Source organism: Crinia signifera, chromosome 2, assembly GCF_055691185.1.
Source record: "Crinia signifera chromosome 2, ASM5569118v1, whole genome shotgun sequence".
NCBI lineage: Eukaryota > Metazoa > Chordata > Amphibia > Anura > Myobatrachidae > Crinia > Crinia signifera.
This window is the reverse complement of record NC_139218.1, coordinates 231,040,995-231,057,529: the sequence shown is the minus strand read 5'-3', so window position 1 is coordinate 231,057,529 and position 16,535 is coordinate 231,040,995. Positions and strand designations below refer to the sequence as shown.

Here is a 16,535-nt window from a genome sequence, read left to right as displayed (position 1 = left end):
CTCCTGGTATCCTGGTATAATTGGATAGACAGAAAATCACCATTGGGCAAACATCTCATTAAATAATTTTTGCACAGAAAAAAAAAAAACAAGTGCAGTGAATTCTTTACCCACCTTTGATCGGTACTTGAACAGTCGCAGTTTGTAGGTTTTTTGCATGAACACATCCTCTTCCCGACCAGAGCACAAAGCTTCAAATGTGATAAATTGAGAGTGATAAACAGCCAGCCAATCAGCTCCTACCCCATGTCACAGTCTTTGTTTGAAAAATGTCAGGCAGGAGTTGATTGGTTGTTTGTTTATCCCTCTCCCTCTCTGAAGTTTAGTGCATCTGGCACCATATGAGTAGGACCTAGATACAATATTGATTTTAGAATATGAAAGTGTAGTGATTTGCTTACAAAGTGTAACTTCTTTACTTGCAAAACGAGTATGGGTCAACCAAATTAAGGGCGACACATTTGTGAGAAAAAATGAGCGCTAATTGAGATTAAAAAAGAAGGTTTTTTTTTTTTTAGAAGCAGTAGAAAAGAGAAAAAGGATGAAGAAGATAAAAGGCAAAAAAGCACCTGTAAAAGAAAGGGTTAATGAAAGCAATGTTTACGCTCCTTTGTAGGAGTGTTTGTGTTGAAGTCCGTGGGGAGCCCTGTTGCTGTCCCTACCTCTATCCAGACTGCGTGTAGCTTACAGCGTGTGTGGAGCGGGCGGCGGTGTTTGTAGAAGCCGCGTCTGTCTCCGCTCCGTTGCTGCAGCGTGTCAGCGTGTTTCGGCGTTGCTTGATGGAATTCTTCGCCGGACTGGGTAGCGGGGTGAAAGCGGCAGGATCTTCTCTCCTCCACGGGCAGCAGGGATCAACGCATTTCATGCGCCAAGCGCACTTTTTCAAGATCTATCCTTTTTCTCTTTTCTACTGCTTCTAAAAAAAACCTTTTTTAATCTCAATTAGCGCTCATTTTTTCTCACAGGGTGCTTATGCAATTTTAAATCGTATACCATTGTATATGGCATACAATGCGATGGTATACAATTTAAAATTGTATAACATCGGCTGCCATCGCGTAACATCGCATGCCATCGTATGCCTTATGGTATGCGATGCGATGGGCGCCGTGCTAGGAAACAAGTACCTATTTTTATTGTTGGTGGCAACTCAAAATTATATTGCGTGACCAACCTGTAGTCTAAATGAAGAAGCTTAATACTTTTCACAGGATTCAGAATGATTCAGGGGGTACTCAATGTTGTCCAGATTTTTCGGCTATACCTATTCATTTATGTAATTTTCGGATAGCTTTACTGCCGATGCGCGTTCAACTTTGTTTAAAATCTAACCTGCATTGGCAGAAAATAGTCGAAAACTGATGCTTTTTGACTAAAACACGTGGATTGGCGAGTAATTCCCTGATCCAAGGGTTTTCTGACCGTGACGATTTATTCGACAGTCGAAAATTGTCCCTTTGATTGAATAGGTCAAATGTAAATTTGACCCAAAATCTTCATAGTGCAGATTTTCCAACTATGGGAAAATTTGGTACAGATTAAATACCACCATAGTCTTACATGTTGTGGAAGCTTAGTTTTGTACCAGTACACTAAGTGGGTATTCAATCTGGAGTCATGGCTGTCGAGGTTGCCTCACAGCCATGACCCTGTACCATTCTTGGTCTGCTCGACCGAGAAAAAGCATGCGGTATTCAATATCCCGCCTGCTGTGGGACGAGAAGGGGGCGTGGCCGCGAGCTGCGGCCAGGAAGAGGCGAACTGCAACCGGCAGACGCTGCCCGACTTCCCCTGTACCCGGCAGTGCGGCCCTGAGCAGCGTGACAAGGTCATAGGTCACCCTGCACAGACAGCCTAAGAAGTGTCCTGCATGCTGGCTCCCGGAGACCGCACCTACCCTCCCGGCTCACGGAGAACTCTCTCCCCCACCCAGCTTCCTGCCTGGTCCTGTCCTAGACAACAGGCTGGCTGGCTCCCAGAGACCCCGCCTACCCACCCTGCTCCCGGCGACCCCTCCCAGCTTCACGCCCACCCTCCCGGCAACATCACCATGCCCATGTAAGTAAACATGCGGGGCATTTTTTTTTTTAGGGAAGCCAATCAATGCTGTCGGGGAAGACAGCATTGAATAGGGCCACGCCGCCATCTCCCCCGTCGTGAGATGGCTGCGGGAAATTGAATAACCCCCCCCCCCCCTCATTTTCAACATGAAAGTATTTTTTTTTTCATTGCCTAATAAAAACCTTTAATTTACTTACAGGTGTTACACTATTAAGATATGGGGGATTGGTGTTTTTTTTTTTTTTTTTTTTTTTTTTCAGAGAAATAGCTTTTTAGGCTCAATCCATCTCAAGTGGTCCAAGTTAGAATTTTCTGGTTGCTTGACCACTATAAAAATTGGTCTGTTATCACCCCTGTATGCCTTTCGTTCAAGAACACAAATATTTTCATGTTATACTCTCTTCCTTTTTAGAAATGGCAAGCTGTTTAAATCATGACAGAGTGATTTTCATATCTGTAGGCATTTATGCAAAGCCAAATATCTTAGGACTGGGATGATGGTAAAGCCTTGGGACAAAGTTTCAGTTTAGTTTCATAGTAATTACCTTATCTCACTATTTAATGAATGAAGGAAGGGGCTCCATCAGAACATTATTTGTGAAATTATGACTTGCAGCATATTATCTCAGCTTGGAAAGAACTTCATGTTTCCATTTCTTGTAGAACATACATATTCTCTAGTAATTGTTCCCAAAAAAATAGAAGTCTGGGATTTTTATGTATTTTTTTTCTTTCTATGAGCCCTTGCAGGACGCCACTTGTCCACTGTGCCCCACTTATATAGGCGATGCCCCTAATAGAAGGATTCTATGGGCAGTATTCAATGAGAAAAATTCGTCCTGTTTTATGGCGAATTTGTGCTTTTTTCGCCTTGGACGGAGCATTTTGCTTTCCAAAAGCGAGCAACCCTATTCTCTCCGTGTAGCAATTCTCCATCTTTTCATGGAGAGCTGGAATGTGAACTTTTAAACTAAAAGGTTTTTTTTTTTTATTTTGGTGTCAAAAAATCAGGACTTTTTTTTCTGTGAAGGGGCATGTTTTTTTTATACATGTGCTTTTATTCATGTGCTTATATATATATATATATATATATAATTTTTTTGCAGAATACTAAAACTATGTTACACATTTATATGGTGTTACAGATAATATATTTATATATAATGCTCTCTGCTTGTATTCGAAAACAGTCTTACTTATCCTTTATTATTACCAGGAGAGAACACATCAAATCTGGAAAGCATAGTTCTCTTTATTAAGTCCAAAAAAATGAGTGCTTTCTTCTGACTAGGTTCTAATTGTGTAGTCTGTATTTAGCGCTGCTAAATGTGACCACTGGCAAATCACTTATATAACATATCCACTATAATAACCGTATACACGAATAAGATAGTGGACCATGTTTTTTTTTTTTTTCTTAAGTTGGTAAACACCCAGCAGTTGTCTACTGGCATGCGACTTCTTAAACATGATCTGGTTAATACTTTTCAGTTTTGGGGCAGTTGTATGTTCCAGAAGCTAATAGTCGTCATAGTTCACACTGGCGCCATGTCGGAAAGTATTTGGATTACGAGGTCCTATAGGTGCATCTTCGTCATAGTGGTGCTGGTGGAAACCTCCATAGTACTCCGTACCAGCACGCCCTTGATTCATCCAATAGGACATATCATCTTCGTATTTCTGTGGTAACAATGAAAGCATGTATGGGAAATGTTATTCTTGTTTGCTTTTGTAGTCATCTGCCAACCCAATGCATTTGCTGGAAAAGTCCTGTATTTGTTTCTCATGGACAGTATTTGTAGGTGCATAATGGCATAAAAGTGCAAATTTGTTTCAGTCACAATTTACTGTAATGTGATGAAAAAATATATCTCCTAAGTGGTGTAATTATTAATGATTTCTAGATAAAAGTAGTGATACTGGTCTATGGGCCTTGTTCTGGTTAGGTCGGTGAAACGGACGTGATTTTTTTGCATATATAAATCATTATATTTAAATTTAAACAGTGTGTCCGGTTTCTTTGTGCACAGCAAATTGGTACTAATATTATGCAGCGCAACTTAACTGTTTAAAATATTACAGTACAGTACTTACAGCTTCATCGAAGCCCATGTAGATGAATTGTTGGTACCACTGCTGCACTTCAGGCCGACTTCTGTCCCAGAGTTGTCGCTTTGGTCGCTTAAGTGTATTTAAAAATTCATTAGCTTTGTTCCCTTCTACAGCCACAATGGGTTTTGCAGGTTCCTTAGCTACATCCAGTCATCATGGAATAATAAAAAGTAAGCTCAGAAACAAAAATCATACTTTTCTTTCATTTAATGTGTTCATCTGCCATATACTGTACTAGCTAAATTAATGCTATCTGAACAGATGAAAATACCAGCTTTAATACATAATACTGTACTTGGGTATCTGAGCGCAGTCCAGGTTTTAAGTATAGCCATACTTGACCACAGGTGGCTTAATTCATACTTGTTTTGATTGTCATCTGTGCTTAAGTATGGCTATCCCTAAAACCTGCACTGTTGGGTATTTATTTACTAAGATGAGATGTTGCCCATAGCAACCAATCAGAATCTGTCTAGCATCTTCTTGAAGATAATTGAATCTGATTGGTTGCCCATAGCAACATCCCATCTGAAATAGAACTCCCATTTTAGTAAATAACCCTCTTAATGTGTTTAAGGACCATGGTTGGGAAACACTAAAATTATAGCTCAAAAAGAAATGGTAATATAAATGTTCCATTAAACAGTCAGTCTTGACATGGAAATTACCTTCTCTTTTCTGCAGCATCATTCGGAGTTTGTTCCCACTTGAAAGATCTAGAAATATGAAATGTATTCAGTATAGCCTGTGTCCAAAAGATAAAGGTTTGTTACAGAACATCTGTGTATCTCAGGGCTGGGCAACACCGGCCCTCCAGATGTTAATGAACTACACATCCCAGGATGCTTTGCATTAGTTTTGCTATGTGGCCATGCTGAAACTGATGCAAGGCATGCTGGGATGTGTAGTTCATCAACATCTGGAGGGCCGGTGTTGCCCAGCCCTGGTGTATCTCTTGCTGATATAAGGATAGCTTCCTATTTCAAAAATATGTACTTCATGTCCCCTAAAATTGTGAAAAATACAACTTTATATTGATGCAAAATCTACAGTAAAACTTAAGGCCCTCATACACTTTTCCCGACTTGTTCTAAAGGCAAGTCGGACCAGTTTGCCCTTGAAAGGCTGCACTTGATGTGCCTAATTATACATGCAATATTATTGCATGCAATTTATTGCATGTATATCCCTGGGGAGCTATCGGTGCTGGGGGGCAGGCAGGGTGGTCCGTGGGGTGTGGGCCGGGCAGCAGGTTCCCTGCAGCGTGGGGCAGGCAGCGGGGTCCCTACGATGCTGGGCATTATATCAGCGGGTCCGTGGGGCGGATGGGAACTGAGTATCACTATTCGCCGGGTGGCAGCTCAGGAAGCCCTGCTGAAGTTGAAAACCGCGTCCGGCCAATGTTTTCAAATTCACCAGCGTTTTCCACGCCACCACCCAGCGAAATTGCACAGGAAGTGCTGCTGAATTTGAAAAAATTGGCCGGATGCTGATAGGCTGAGATTCAGCCAATCAGCAACCATCCAGTGTTTTCAAATTCAGCATTGCTTCCCGGTGAATAGAGCTACTTAGTTCCCAACCGCGGCACGGGCCTGCTGACTTAATGCCCAGCTCCGCAGGGACCCCACTGCCCACGCGGCTTCCCAGCTGCTTCTGCCCGGACCCTGCTGCTGCACATAGATGTGTGACAGCGGTGCTCATACCTAGGGATTGGAGCAACACATCGTGGGTGCTAAAAATCTATTTGAAATACACCTAAACATTTGTTGTCCAATCTGGTTGGTTGGAACAAAAATCTGCTAGTATCCAAATTACAGTTTTCGTCAGTTTTCCAGCATTTCGAAGGAAATGGTCAACTGTTATTTGCTCCATAACACAATAAATCTTTAGGTGTATGGCCAGCTTTACACCTTGCAGGGCATTGGGGACTCCTGCCAAATATTTTGGAGGCATATTTTGCCAGATGAATAAGAATTCTAGGTAAGAAAATCTCTTTACTCATATCCTTGATTTACTTTGTTACCCACAACAGGGGTCTACAGCCACACCGTGTTGTGATCGATATGTGTTGGTGCTATGGAACCAAATAGTTCCACAATTGACAGTATACCCACAGTGCTTATAGGGTTATATGGATAATGAACTCTGTCATTTCTGTCTGTTACTCACCTCAGTTTGGTGCTGAATAAGTCTGTTATAGAACAAACATCATTGTGTGGACATTCTTTATCTCTGATATGCATTGTATATCCTTTCCCGCTATTTCAGTCCTCACTATACCTCAGTGGTACAACTTCTACACAAGTAACTGTTAGCAACCAATAAATGCCATTTATTATTATATTGATGACTGCATGCCACAATGGTACGACAAGCTTGTGGTCTTCAATAAGACTGGTATAATAATAAGAATAATACATTGCAGTCTGGGTATAAGTCATTCAGCATATTGTGCAGCTCTTTCTACAATATGTGACTGATGAGTGCTGACACTAGCATCTATTTCTGCCCACTAACACATGACCAGGGAAAGCGGTTAGAACATCGTTTCACAATGTATATAATTATGTAACACTTAGTAATGAAGCCATCTCCATTTTCACCAGCATACTGCAGTAGAGGTGCTTCTCAACTCTTTGCAGGAAGTTGTATAATGTGTGGGCACATACAGTACGAAGGAGAATTGACAGACAGAACTAATAGAACAAGATTTATGTTCCACTTTGTGAAAATGTCATTATTTACTTATCACAAAGTGAAAAGTATTATTTCAAGTGCACTTTTCTAGTTATATTTGTATACAATAAATTGTCATATTTAAAGCAAAATAATATTATGTAATAGGCAGCTACAGTATAATACTTACCAGGGCAACCAAGTACAACAACAAGTATCAAGAACAAACAGGAGACTCCAAAGCGTTGCTGGAAGAAGGTGAGAAGTCCCATCTTGTTTGTGAGAAATCCTGACCTTCCTTACCTGCAATAGTGTGAGCAATAGTCAATGAGAAAACTCAATAAGTTCCCATATCAGTATAATGCCATTAAGTAGGTGGGGATGAAGGGGAGGCACAGAACTGAATAACATTTTCAGCAGTGACCCCTTTTGTGAAAGGTTATTTCAGTTCATCCTAATGAATGCAGGCAGTAATCGGCATGTGTGTATGACATGGAAACACATAATATGTTTTTCTTGGGCTTGTGTACAGTGATTTATATGCACACTGCCTGTAATATTGAATGTTTATGCAAATCAAATGGAAAACTGAGACTTCATTATGGCTAGAGATGAGCGTAATTTTCTAAATATTTGCAAAGCATTTGCCTAGTTCCACATTTTGTCCATGTCTAGGATATTTCCGTGGCCAGATTTGGTTTGAAGTGGTCTAGTCATACTGCTGCCACACTCTATAGCAGGATAACACTGACAGTTGTCACCCCAGCTCTATTCACTCCACAAAATATGCAGTAGACTGTGCAATGGTAAAGCAAACGTGGGTGCCATTTTTTTGCATTAATGAGTCTTTGTATGCAAGCAGGGAATTAAAGACCCAGCCAGCGGGTGTCTCATTGGGAAGCTCATTGGCTACTGCGGCTGCATTAGCATCCATGTACACCACACACCGTAGGGTAAATGTTTTGCATTAGTCAATTAACATGTTGATTTGAATGTGTTGGGTGGGGGGGTCCACACCTCTTTCGTGGATGTCTCAACAATCGTGATCTAATCTATCCCTTTGTCAGTCAAAATTCAACTTTTTGCGGTTTTCTTTTTAAATCTGCTGACCCCTTGGGGTTTATTTAAGATGAGAGTAGTATTGAAGATGGGATGTGCAACCAATCAGATTCTATCTTTTGTCTTCTTGAAGGTGCTATAAAATAAGAAGTAGATTCTGATTGGGTGCTATGGGCAACATCCCATCTTCAATATACTCCCATGTTAGAATTTAAAGTCCCTTGTATCATGTCTTCCCTCTTGCCAAATGTCTGCCCTTTATTTTCTCCTACAGATTTGACCCACTAGCCCCTTAAATTGCACCTCATTGAAAGCTTGTTTACAAGAATTCATTGATACTGTAGTTGAACCTAATAACAATTATTGAATATGCAAATGGTGGTTTATATTTGTTCTGAAGTAACTAGGGATGGACATCTACCATCGATGATGTTAAATCATTGATGGTTTATGGCCGATGTTGAATACTTTTGCCATCGATGTGGGAGAACCAGATGGTTTCCTTAAATCGATGGTACAGGGGAACCAATGTTTCTTTCTTTTTTCCAAGGTGCCAGGACACTAAGCATAGCTCCACCACAGACAGCACTGAAGCCCCAACCCCCATGTTTTGATTTGCCCATGGGCCATTCCGTCAAAGATAATGGCTAACCATCGATAGCTAAAACTATTAATGGTTATCCATCACATAGTTTATGACTATCGATGGCTGGTTGCAGTATCGCTATCGATGGCGACTACACCAATGGCCATCCCTAGGAGTAACTGGGGAAAATCCTTAAAACATCAAATGCATACAATTATGACATGTACATGTCATAATTGTAAATGACAACAATAAGATGTAAATGTAATTCTTAAAGATTACTGAATTATGTCATAGGTTGGGAGTCACTGTAAAAAGTTAATGTCTGTAAAATATTTCAGTCCAGTAATAATTCTGTAATAATGCATTTGCAATGTTTGCAAAAATGGTATTAAATAAGCCACATACAATGTAATCACTTGGTCTTGTCAGTAGTACTGTGGCTCCTCCAAGTCACCATATGGCCCATGCTATAATGTGCTGGTAAAGGAGAAAGGGCAGATAGAGGTGTTTGACTGGCCTGCTGTCATCTTCAGCACCTGATGCCAGCAATACTGTAACATTTACTAACTAATAGGAGGCCGGTAGCTGCTGCATACAAACAAATTAAAGCTATATAATCCAGCAAGAGTAATATATGCTATAATACAGCCACCCAAAGTAATATGACCATTGGTAGTAATACTGTTGATCTTAACAGTAGCAATATCCCTAATAATGTTCCCAGTAAGTTGACTACTGGTTATTCTTATCTATTAATTGGGTAAATGGTGTAATGGTCAACATTAGAGTTTAAATTCATTACCAGTAATCTGTTTAAAGATCATGGGGGGTATTCAATGATGGTCGACCTCCCGCAGCCATCTCCCGACGGGGGAGATGGCTGTGGGGCCCTATTCAATGCTGTCTTCCCCGACAGCATTGAACGGGTTTTTTGCGCAGAACGAGCCCGACATCACAAGCTGTCGGGCTCGTTCTGCCGAGAAAAGCCGGAAATAGGCGAGCTCCCGGCCGGAGCTCGTCTATTTCCGTCCTCAGCTCACGGCCACGCCCACTTCTCGCCACTCAGCGGCCGGGACATTGAATCCCGACCGCCGAGCTCACGTCGAGCTAAGCGAGAACGGGACAGGGGCACGGCTGCCGTACCCCTGACATTGAATACCCCTAAGTGTTAGCATTTTGTTAATGAAGAAATCCAGATATAATGTAACTCTACACTAAAGTGGCAGGGCAGTGTGCATCCCATCACTGGGACAGCTGCACACCACTCTCCTGTTGGCACCACAAATGATCCATTACAACCTCATAGTGCTGCAGCATCCAATATGCATAATCATAACTCAGCAGTGAATACTGTACTGTAGTTGAATACTAATAGTGGGTACAAATTACAGAATGCAAAAGTTAATATTTAATTCATGGCTCTGGGCAAGATGTATTTGTTAGAAGTTAGAATATGGGGATAATGCTTCACTCCCTTACCAAGATGACCACCAGTACTACTACTGCTACTACTACTACTCAATATTGGGTATCCAGCACTTCCACAATTCGGTAATCTTTTATTGCTTTCTATCTTCCAGGTAATTATGGCCTCAGTGGGCAGACTTCAGGTGTGTGTTACCACAACATGGAAACCGAGGACTTCATGGTTAACCATGGCTGGAAGCCAAGTGGATACAGCTGACTTGACTAAACACATTTTGGTGAGCACCGCTTATAACTTGAGAATTATTTGGGTTGTGATGAGGTCTCTGCTATTGATAGAAATGAGGTACAAATGGGCTATGTAGGATAGTCCCACTAATATCATCAGGATCATTGAAAGGTTTCTTGTGGGTAAAGGTAAAAGGTCAGCAATAAATGGCAGAGTTTGCTTTCAGGTTGGGCAGAAGATAGGCAGTTATAAAATGTGTCTATGCGGTGGTTGTTAGGGACTTACACACTAAAGTATTTGAGAACATTAAGAAAGGGAATATGTGGATATGTTTTCAACTACAGAGGAAACTAAAATGGAGGTGGATAAAGTCAGGAGTAAACAGATGAGGCAGACAAGACTTACATAAACGGAACATATGTACATTTTTATGGCTTGCTAAACATATGTAAATAGATATAGTTGCAGTGACTGCAGCTGCTATGAGGCCCAGAACTGAGAGGGGCCCACCTTCACGGTCACATGTGTTATATACATTTGTCACCATTGGATGGTACATAGTGGCCCTTAAAAACTTTTGCCATGGCTCCTCTAATATTATGACAGTAGGTACACCCTTAGACCTACTCACTGTAATGTGGTATAAAATGAATTGGAAGGCATTATATGAACTGGAAGCATCACTGTAATGTGGTGTAATATGAACTGGGATCACTAACTTGTAATCTAAATAAGGGGGGGTTGTGTTTCATAATGTGTACTGGCAGCCCCACAATGTGACAAATTGAGAACCAAGGCACTACTATGGATCATAAGATAAACTAGAGCACTTTTAATAGGCATAAATGTAACAACTATTTGCAAGAGGTTCCTCTAGAAGTATTGGGACATTTTAGGGGGGATGACTGGAGTGGCATGTTAGGGGTGATGACTGGAGGGACACATGTTGGGGGCTGGTTTTAGGAACAAATTATAGGGGCTGGCTGATAATACAAATAAGGGAAAACTTCCTGGAATGAAGTGGGGACTTGCTCAAAGGACACATGAGGGAGCTGACTGGACTGACACATTCCAGGGTTCTGCCTGGAGGGACACATGTTTGGGGCTGGCAGGAGAGGCACTATAGGGGGCTATCTGGAAAGACAAATAAGGGAAAACTTCCTGGAGGTACACAGGAGGTAGGGACTGGCTGGGGGGGCACATTGGCTGTGATGGGCTGGCTGGTAGGAGACATGGGACTGGCTGGAGGGGCACATTAACTACAATGGGCTGGCTGGTAGGACACATGGGACTGGCTGGATTGACTACGATGGGCTGGCTGGTAGGACACCACATGGGACTGGCTGTAGGAACACATGAAGGGATATTGGGTTCACATGATGGGGCTGTAGTGACACAAGGGGAACTGTAATGTATTATGCATGTCTGGCTTTATTATTGTATTTGATATGGAGCTGGCCTTTTCAATGTATTTATATGGATGTATTGGGGTGTATGTATAAGGGCAGGGGGGAAGGAGGGCATTAGAGCCAGTCCTGGGCCCCACAATTTATGATGGCAGTCCTGATTAGCACATCCCATATCCAATAGTTATGCCTTTAGTTTACCTTCAATTACTTCCCCTTTGATTTCCCCTGCATAGTCCTGTAGAATGCAATATATTTTTAACACAATCAATAAATGTAGTAAGTTCATTCAGGTTTTAGTATCTTCATTGCATATTTTCATGTGTATGCCATTCAGACTACACATGACACCTTCTTGCAAGCATTCCTGCCTAAACACATAAGTTGCCTGGGAACTCTCACTATTGTGTCCATGTGGCTGCTACATTTGTTAATTAAGTGAAGACAGAAAACATTAGTTAACATTGTACAGTACATTATATGAAGTCGTCAGTGTGTTTTAATATTTCTAATTCAACTGTACCCATTAGTGGACAATCCCATTTATTTTCATAATTATTTTATTTTACAGTAAATTCGTTTTATAAAGAACAAATCTTTGAACTTACTGTTTAATAAATAAATACAAATCCAGAAACCCATGGGTGTATCATTGACTTTTTATAAATGTATCTGAATATATAGAATAAATTATTTTTAAGTAACATTTACCCCCAAAATTCACAATAGGGAAATACTTCTACAGGCTTTTAGAAGACAAATTATTGTTGTCATTTACCATTTGTTATACTTTATTTATGCTGAATATTTGTTAAATACATTAAAAATAAATTTCCAAAGCTCTGGTAAAAATAACAAATATGTTAAAAAATGTGTTCTTTTGTATGTTTTTATATTCGTTTTATGGAAGTTCACTTAACCTCAATATACATAGGACTATTAATTATACTACAAATGCTGATAATTCTCCAAAAATGGAGGGATGCCACATGTTTTAGTATTGGTGTCTCTTATCAAAATGGTAAAACAGAGCAAGTAGCTTGGGAGCGATTCAGGTCTGGTCGCTGTAAAGGGAATGACCGCAATGTTTTTAAGTCTTGGGATGTTGGAAGCAGTAAGTCGGTTGATTGAGACCTGCAGACATTTGGGGGCTTGGAGGTGTTGATAATGGTCTCCATTTCCAACACACATTATCTGGGCTCAGCACCTCAGCAATGGAGCTGCTGTGGCTGGTTTGCATACCCATGTGAATAAATCAGACGGCCAATGGTGTTGCAGGTGGTGTGATGATGCAACGTCAGATGCAGCTAACATGCTTGCAGACTAGGCTGCCATCAGTTTGTAGGGCACGGGATTGACAAAATAAGCAGGGACCTCCTTCCTTCCCTTTCTCGAACCCCCGGCTTGCCTGGTGAGACCTGTGTCTGCAGCCCTGGCCACACTACTCAACCTCTATATTGCTTAAGGGAAATGTGAACTTGATAGATTCCAGTACTGGGGCCCCTTTTTTTGCCTGGGACTGGAGTTGCCGCAGACCCCTTCCTCCTGATGGCTGCCATGCATGCAGAAGGTTTCTACTTATACCAGATGCCTCTCACTGCATTACCATACAGTTTGTTGGCACATACCTCCCAACTGTCACGATTACAGCGGGACAGTCCCGATTTTCGGGTCCTGTCCCGCTGTCCCACCCGCGGCAGGCATTGTCCCGCTGCGGGGGGTGGCAGTTGGGAGACCCCCCAATCTAATAGAATAGACGCTGTGCGCATGCGCACAGCGTCTATTCTCATATGAAAATGAGGTTGCGGCTAATTAGCATAAGCTGCACCCTCATTTGCATACGCCCGCCCCCTTTTCGGGCGCTCGCGCGGCGTGTCTCTATTTCCCCAACACAGAAGTTGGGAGGTATGTTGGCATCACCGCTGCTTCCAAGTAGACAGCAGCAATGTTCTTTTAGTCTGAACCTAAATCAGGCCCATTGCTAAGCAGCCCCATTAGTTATCTATGCCTACTGCTTTAAAGCCCTTACCAAGCTCCAAATGCTTACATTTCCTGAGCACAAGCTAATGTCTATCTCTAGATGGCTACAACTGGCTATTAGAATTGGAGATTAATCCGTCAACAATAAGCAATAAGCAATTACTCTACCATTAAGAATTAAGTTTGCCCAGATGGACTCTTTCCTGAGTCTGATACATTGTCCCAAAAATGCATTCCAAATTGCAAACAAATGGCAGTAAGGAATGTGGCTTTTCAGTGGAGTTAATTTAATATTAACAAATTAGCAACACAAAGCTTTATCTACTGAATAATAGCAATGGCCTATGTTGCTTAGGATTCAGTTTAGTCAGATGTAGTAAGGCGTCATCGACACAATTGTTTGTTTATAAATGAATATTGCTCAGGGCTTTAGAAAAGAATTAACCACTTACAAACTGTCTGCTGATTCAAAATGTTGGAATGGTGACATAACCCTGCACTGCATTTTTAAAGAAGCCCACATACAGTAGTGTCATTTAACATGAAAATGTATAGAACGTAGCTTTGTCATTTTTCATTTGGCTTCTATCAGTTAAATCACAGCTGACAGCATTAGTTACCTCTATACACTACTTTCTGATCTGGAAAGGAGATCCTTTGATGTCACTGCAGTGATGTCACTAGGGGCCAGATGTACTAAGCTTGAAAAGTGATAAAATGGAGAGTGATAAACAACCAGCCAATCAGCGCCTACCTGCCATGTCACAGACTGTGTTTGAAAAATGACAGGTAGAAGCTGATTGGCTGGTTGTTTATCACTCTGCATTTTATCACTTTTCAAGCTTAGTACATCTGGCCCTAGGACTTTCCCAGGCAGAGGACAGGCCCATGCAGTTAAGAACAGCAGTACGTGGTCCTTCCTAACTGTTGTGTAAAATGTACTGTAAACTTAATGTAATACTGTAAAAGTAGCGTTGGTAGATCAATATTACACAGAATCATTAAGTAGAGCCCATTAAACAAACCAGAGAATCCCCAATATCTAAATATGGATAATTAAAAATTAAATTCAAAAAGTGTTCAAAATGTATTCAAGACATTAAATTACAGAACAATTAGACACTATTTAAATTTACAACATGATTTGTTATTAATCTTACAAATATACTATTTCTGCACTAAGGGCCTGATTCAGGTTGGTGCGGCTCTGCACATGCGTATTGGCAAATATGCGCATTTGCAGGGCCACAGTGGGAACACCTTCAGCGACTACCTCAGTCACTTAGGTGTTCACACACAGCGGTGTGGGCAGGGGGCTGGAGCTGGGTGTCCCCATGTGAATGCAGTCATGCCAAAGCCTGCATAGGGCGGGCGGTTGACATAACAAGGTGTCAACGCCCGCCCCCTCTTCGGCCATCTCCGGCCCAGATAAAAGTCAGCTCAGACTGATTCTTTTCTGCAGACAGCTACATCTGAATGGCTATGTTAGCAAACACATCCATTTGCATGCCCTTGTGCCGCAGGAGGCGGGTGTCCGCTCAATTTACACTTTCCAAGCCAGCCTGACTCATCCCCTAAATGTGTAATCATTCCAAAGCATTTAAAAGAATAAACACAAATATATATACAAAACAGGTAATTATGTAGTCTTAATTTTAGCACAATATAAATAAGGAAAATCAGATACAAATTTGAAATGTCATTATGCTAGACAAGATCAGAATATGCAAAGGAGAATAGGTGATGACCATCGTATAGATATTGTCTATGGTATATAGTCTAAAACAAGATATATGTTGAAAATATGCAGTGAAAATAAATAGTTTCAAGTCTTTGGTCATATGTGTACAAAATCTTTAAAATGACTAATTTGGGTTTAAATGTGTTATCTACTGTATTATTTCTTAAAATGTATAATTTAGAGTTTGGAACAATAACATGTATGTACCATAGTATGAAAGGAGATAAACATTTTCCAGTCAGAATTGCAAACTTACTGTATAACTGCTGAACGCAATAAATCATAGAATTGTTCGAAAGTAACTTTTTGCTACGCCCTGTAGTAAATCCCACTTTATGGGTTTAACATACTCTGTTTGATCAATAGATCACTAACATGTAATATGTAAAACTCTATTCATATGTGAGCTTGGAATGAGCATGTGTTTGTTTTCTTAATGTGTTTCTGACTCCTGAAAAAAAATCGCAAACTTTTTATTACTTTACCTCCGAAATGATGTCCTTTCCAAGCGCTTGTCAGTATACAATGGTGTCTTGTATTCCTCTGCAGCACAAAGTATTCCTTATATACCCCGTTTCTGTAGGTAGTGTTCTAACGTCTTGCAATGATGTCTAGCTGGACAGGAGGTGAACTCATATGAAAGGCACTTTCATGAAAAAAGAAAAAAACATAAGTTATGAATACCAGACCCTCTCTAAAAAAAAAAAGTTTGGCTTTGGACTCTGAAAGCATGAGGAATCAGGTTTCTGTATAATCACAAATGCCACATCCTAACCTGGGATTACTAGCAGATGTGTGGAAAACGTTTATATCTCTATGCAAATCTTCACACCATTTGTTTTAGAAATTCAGTCTATATTTATTTATTTATTTTCTTATATAGTGCAGCATATTACGTTGCGCTTTACAAATGGACACAGTGACTAAACAAACTGGGTAGTAAGAAACCCACATAGAGGTAGGAGGGGACTGCTTGCAAGCTTACAATATTGAAATGAATTGTAAATGAATAATAAAAAAAAACATTTCTAGAGTAGCATGCATTCCATCATAATGTTGTGCGTAGACATCAAGCTAATACAATTAGGTCATGCTTGCTGACTTTGCTGACCGTCCCCTTCCCTGAAGAGAGCAGACCGATCTACACATTGTGAGCACATGGAGACTTCCTCCGGCATGGGCCACGGCGCACACCCCATTGGCCACCTGGTATCGCCAACCGCCATCCCCTGCCAGCCGTCGGAAGGGGACGCGCAT

The 16,535-nt window shown here is 41.0% G+C and overlaps 1 protein-coding gene across 1 annotated transcript; it reads right to left on the bottom strand.

The window, feature by feature from the left end:
• Positions 1 to 3,233: 3,233 nt before the first annotated feature.
• Positions 3,234 to 15,918, bottom strand: ECRG4 (ECRG4 augurin precursor). The gene is made up of 5 exons (XM_083171165.1): positions 15,764 to 15,918; positions 7,040 to 7,152; positions 4,842 to 4,889; positions 4,156 to 4,313; positions 3,234 to 3,741 (listed from the first exon to the last, which is right to left on the bottom strand). The coding sequence occupies exons 2-5, from the start codon at positions 7,119 to 7,121 to the stop codon at positions 3,580 to 3,582; spliced, it is 450 nt and encodes a 149-aa protein (XP_083027291.1). The 5' UTR covers positions 7,122 to 7,152; positions 15,764 to 15,918; the 3' UTR covers positions 3,234 to 3,579.
• Between the last annotated feature and the right edge of the window lie 617 nt (positions 15,919 to 16,535).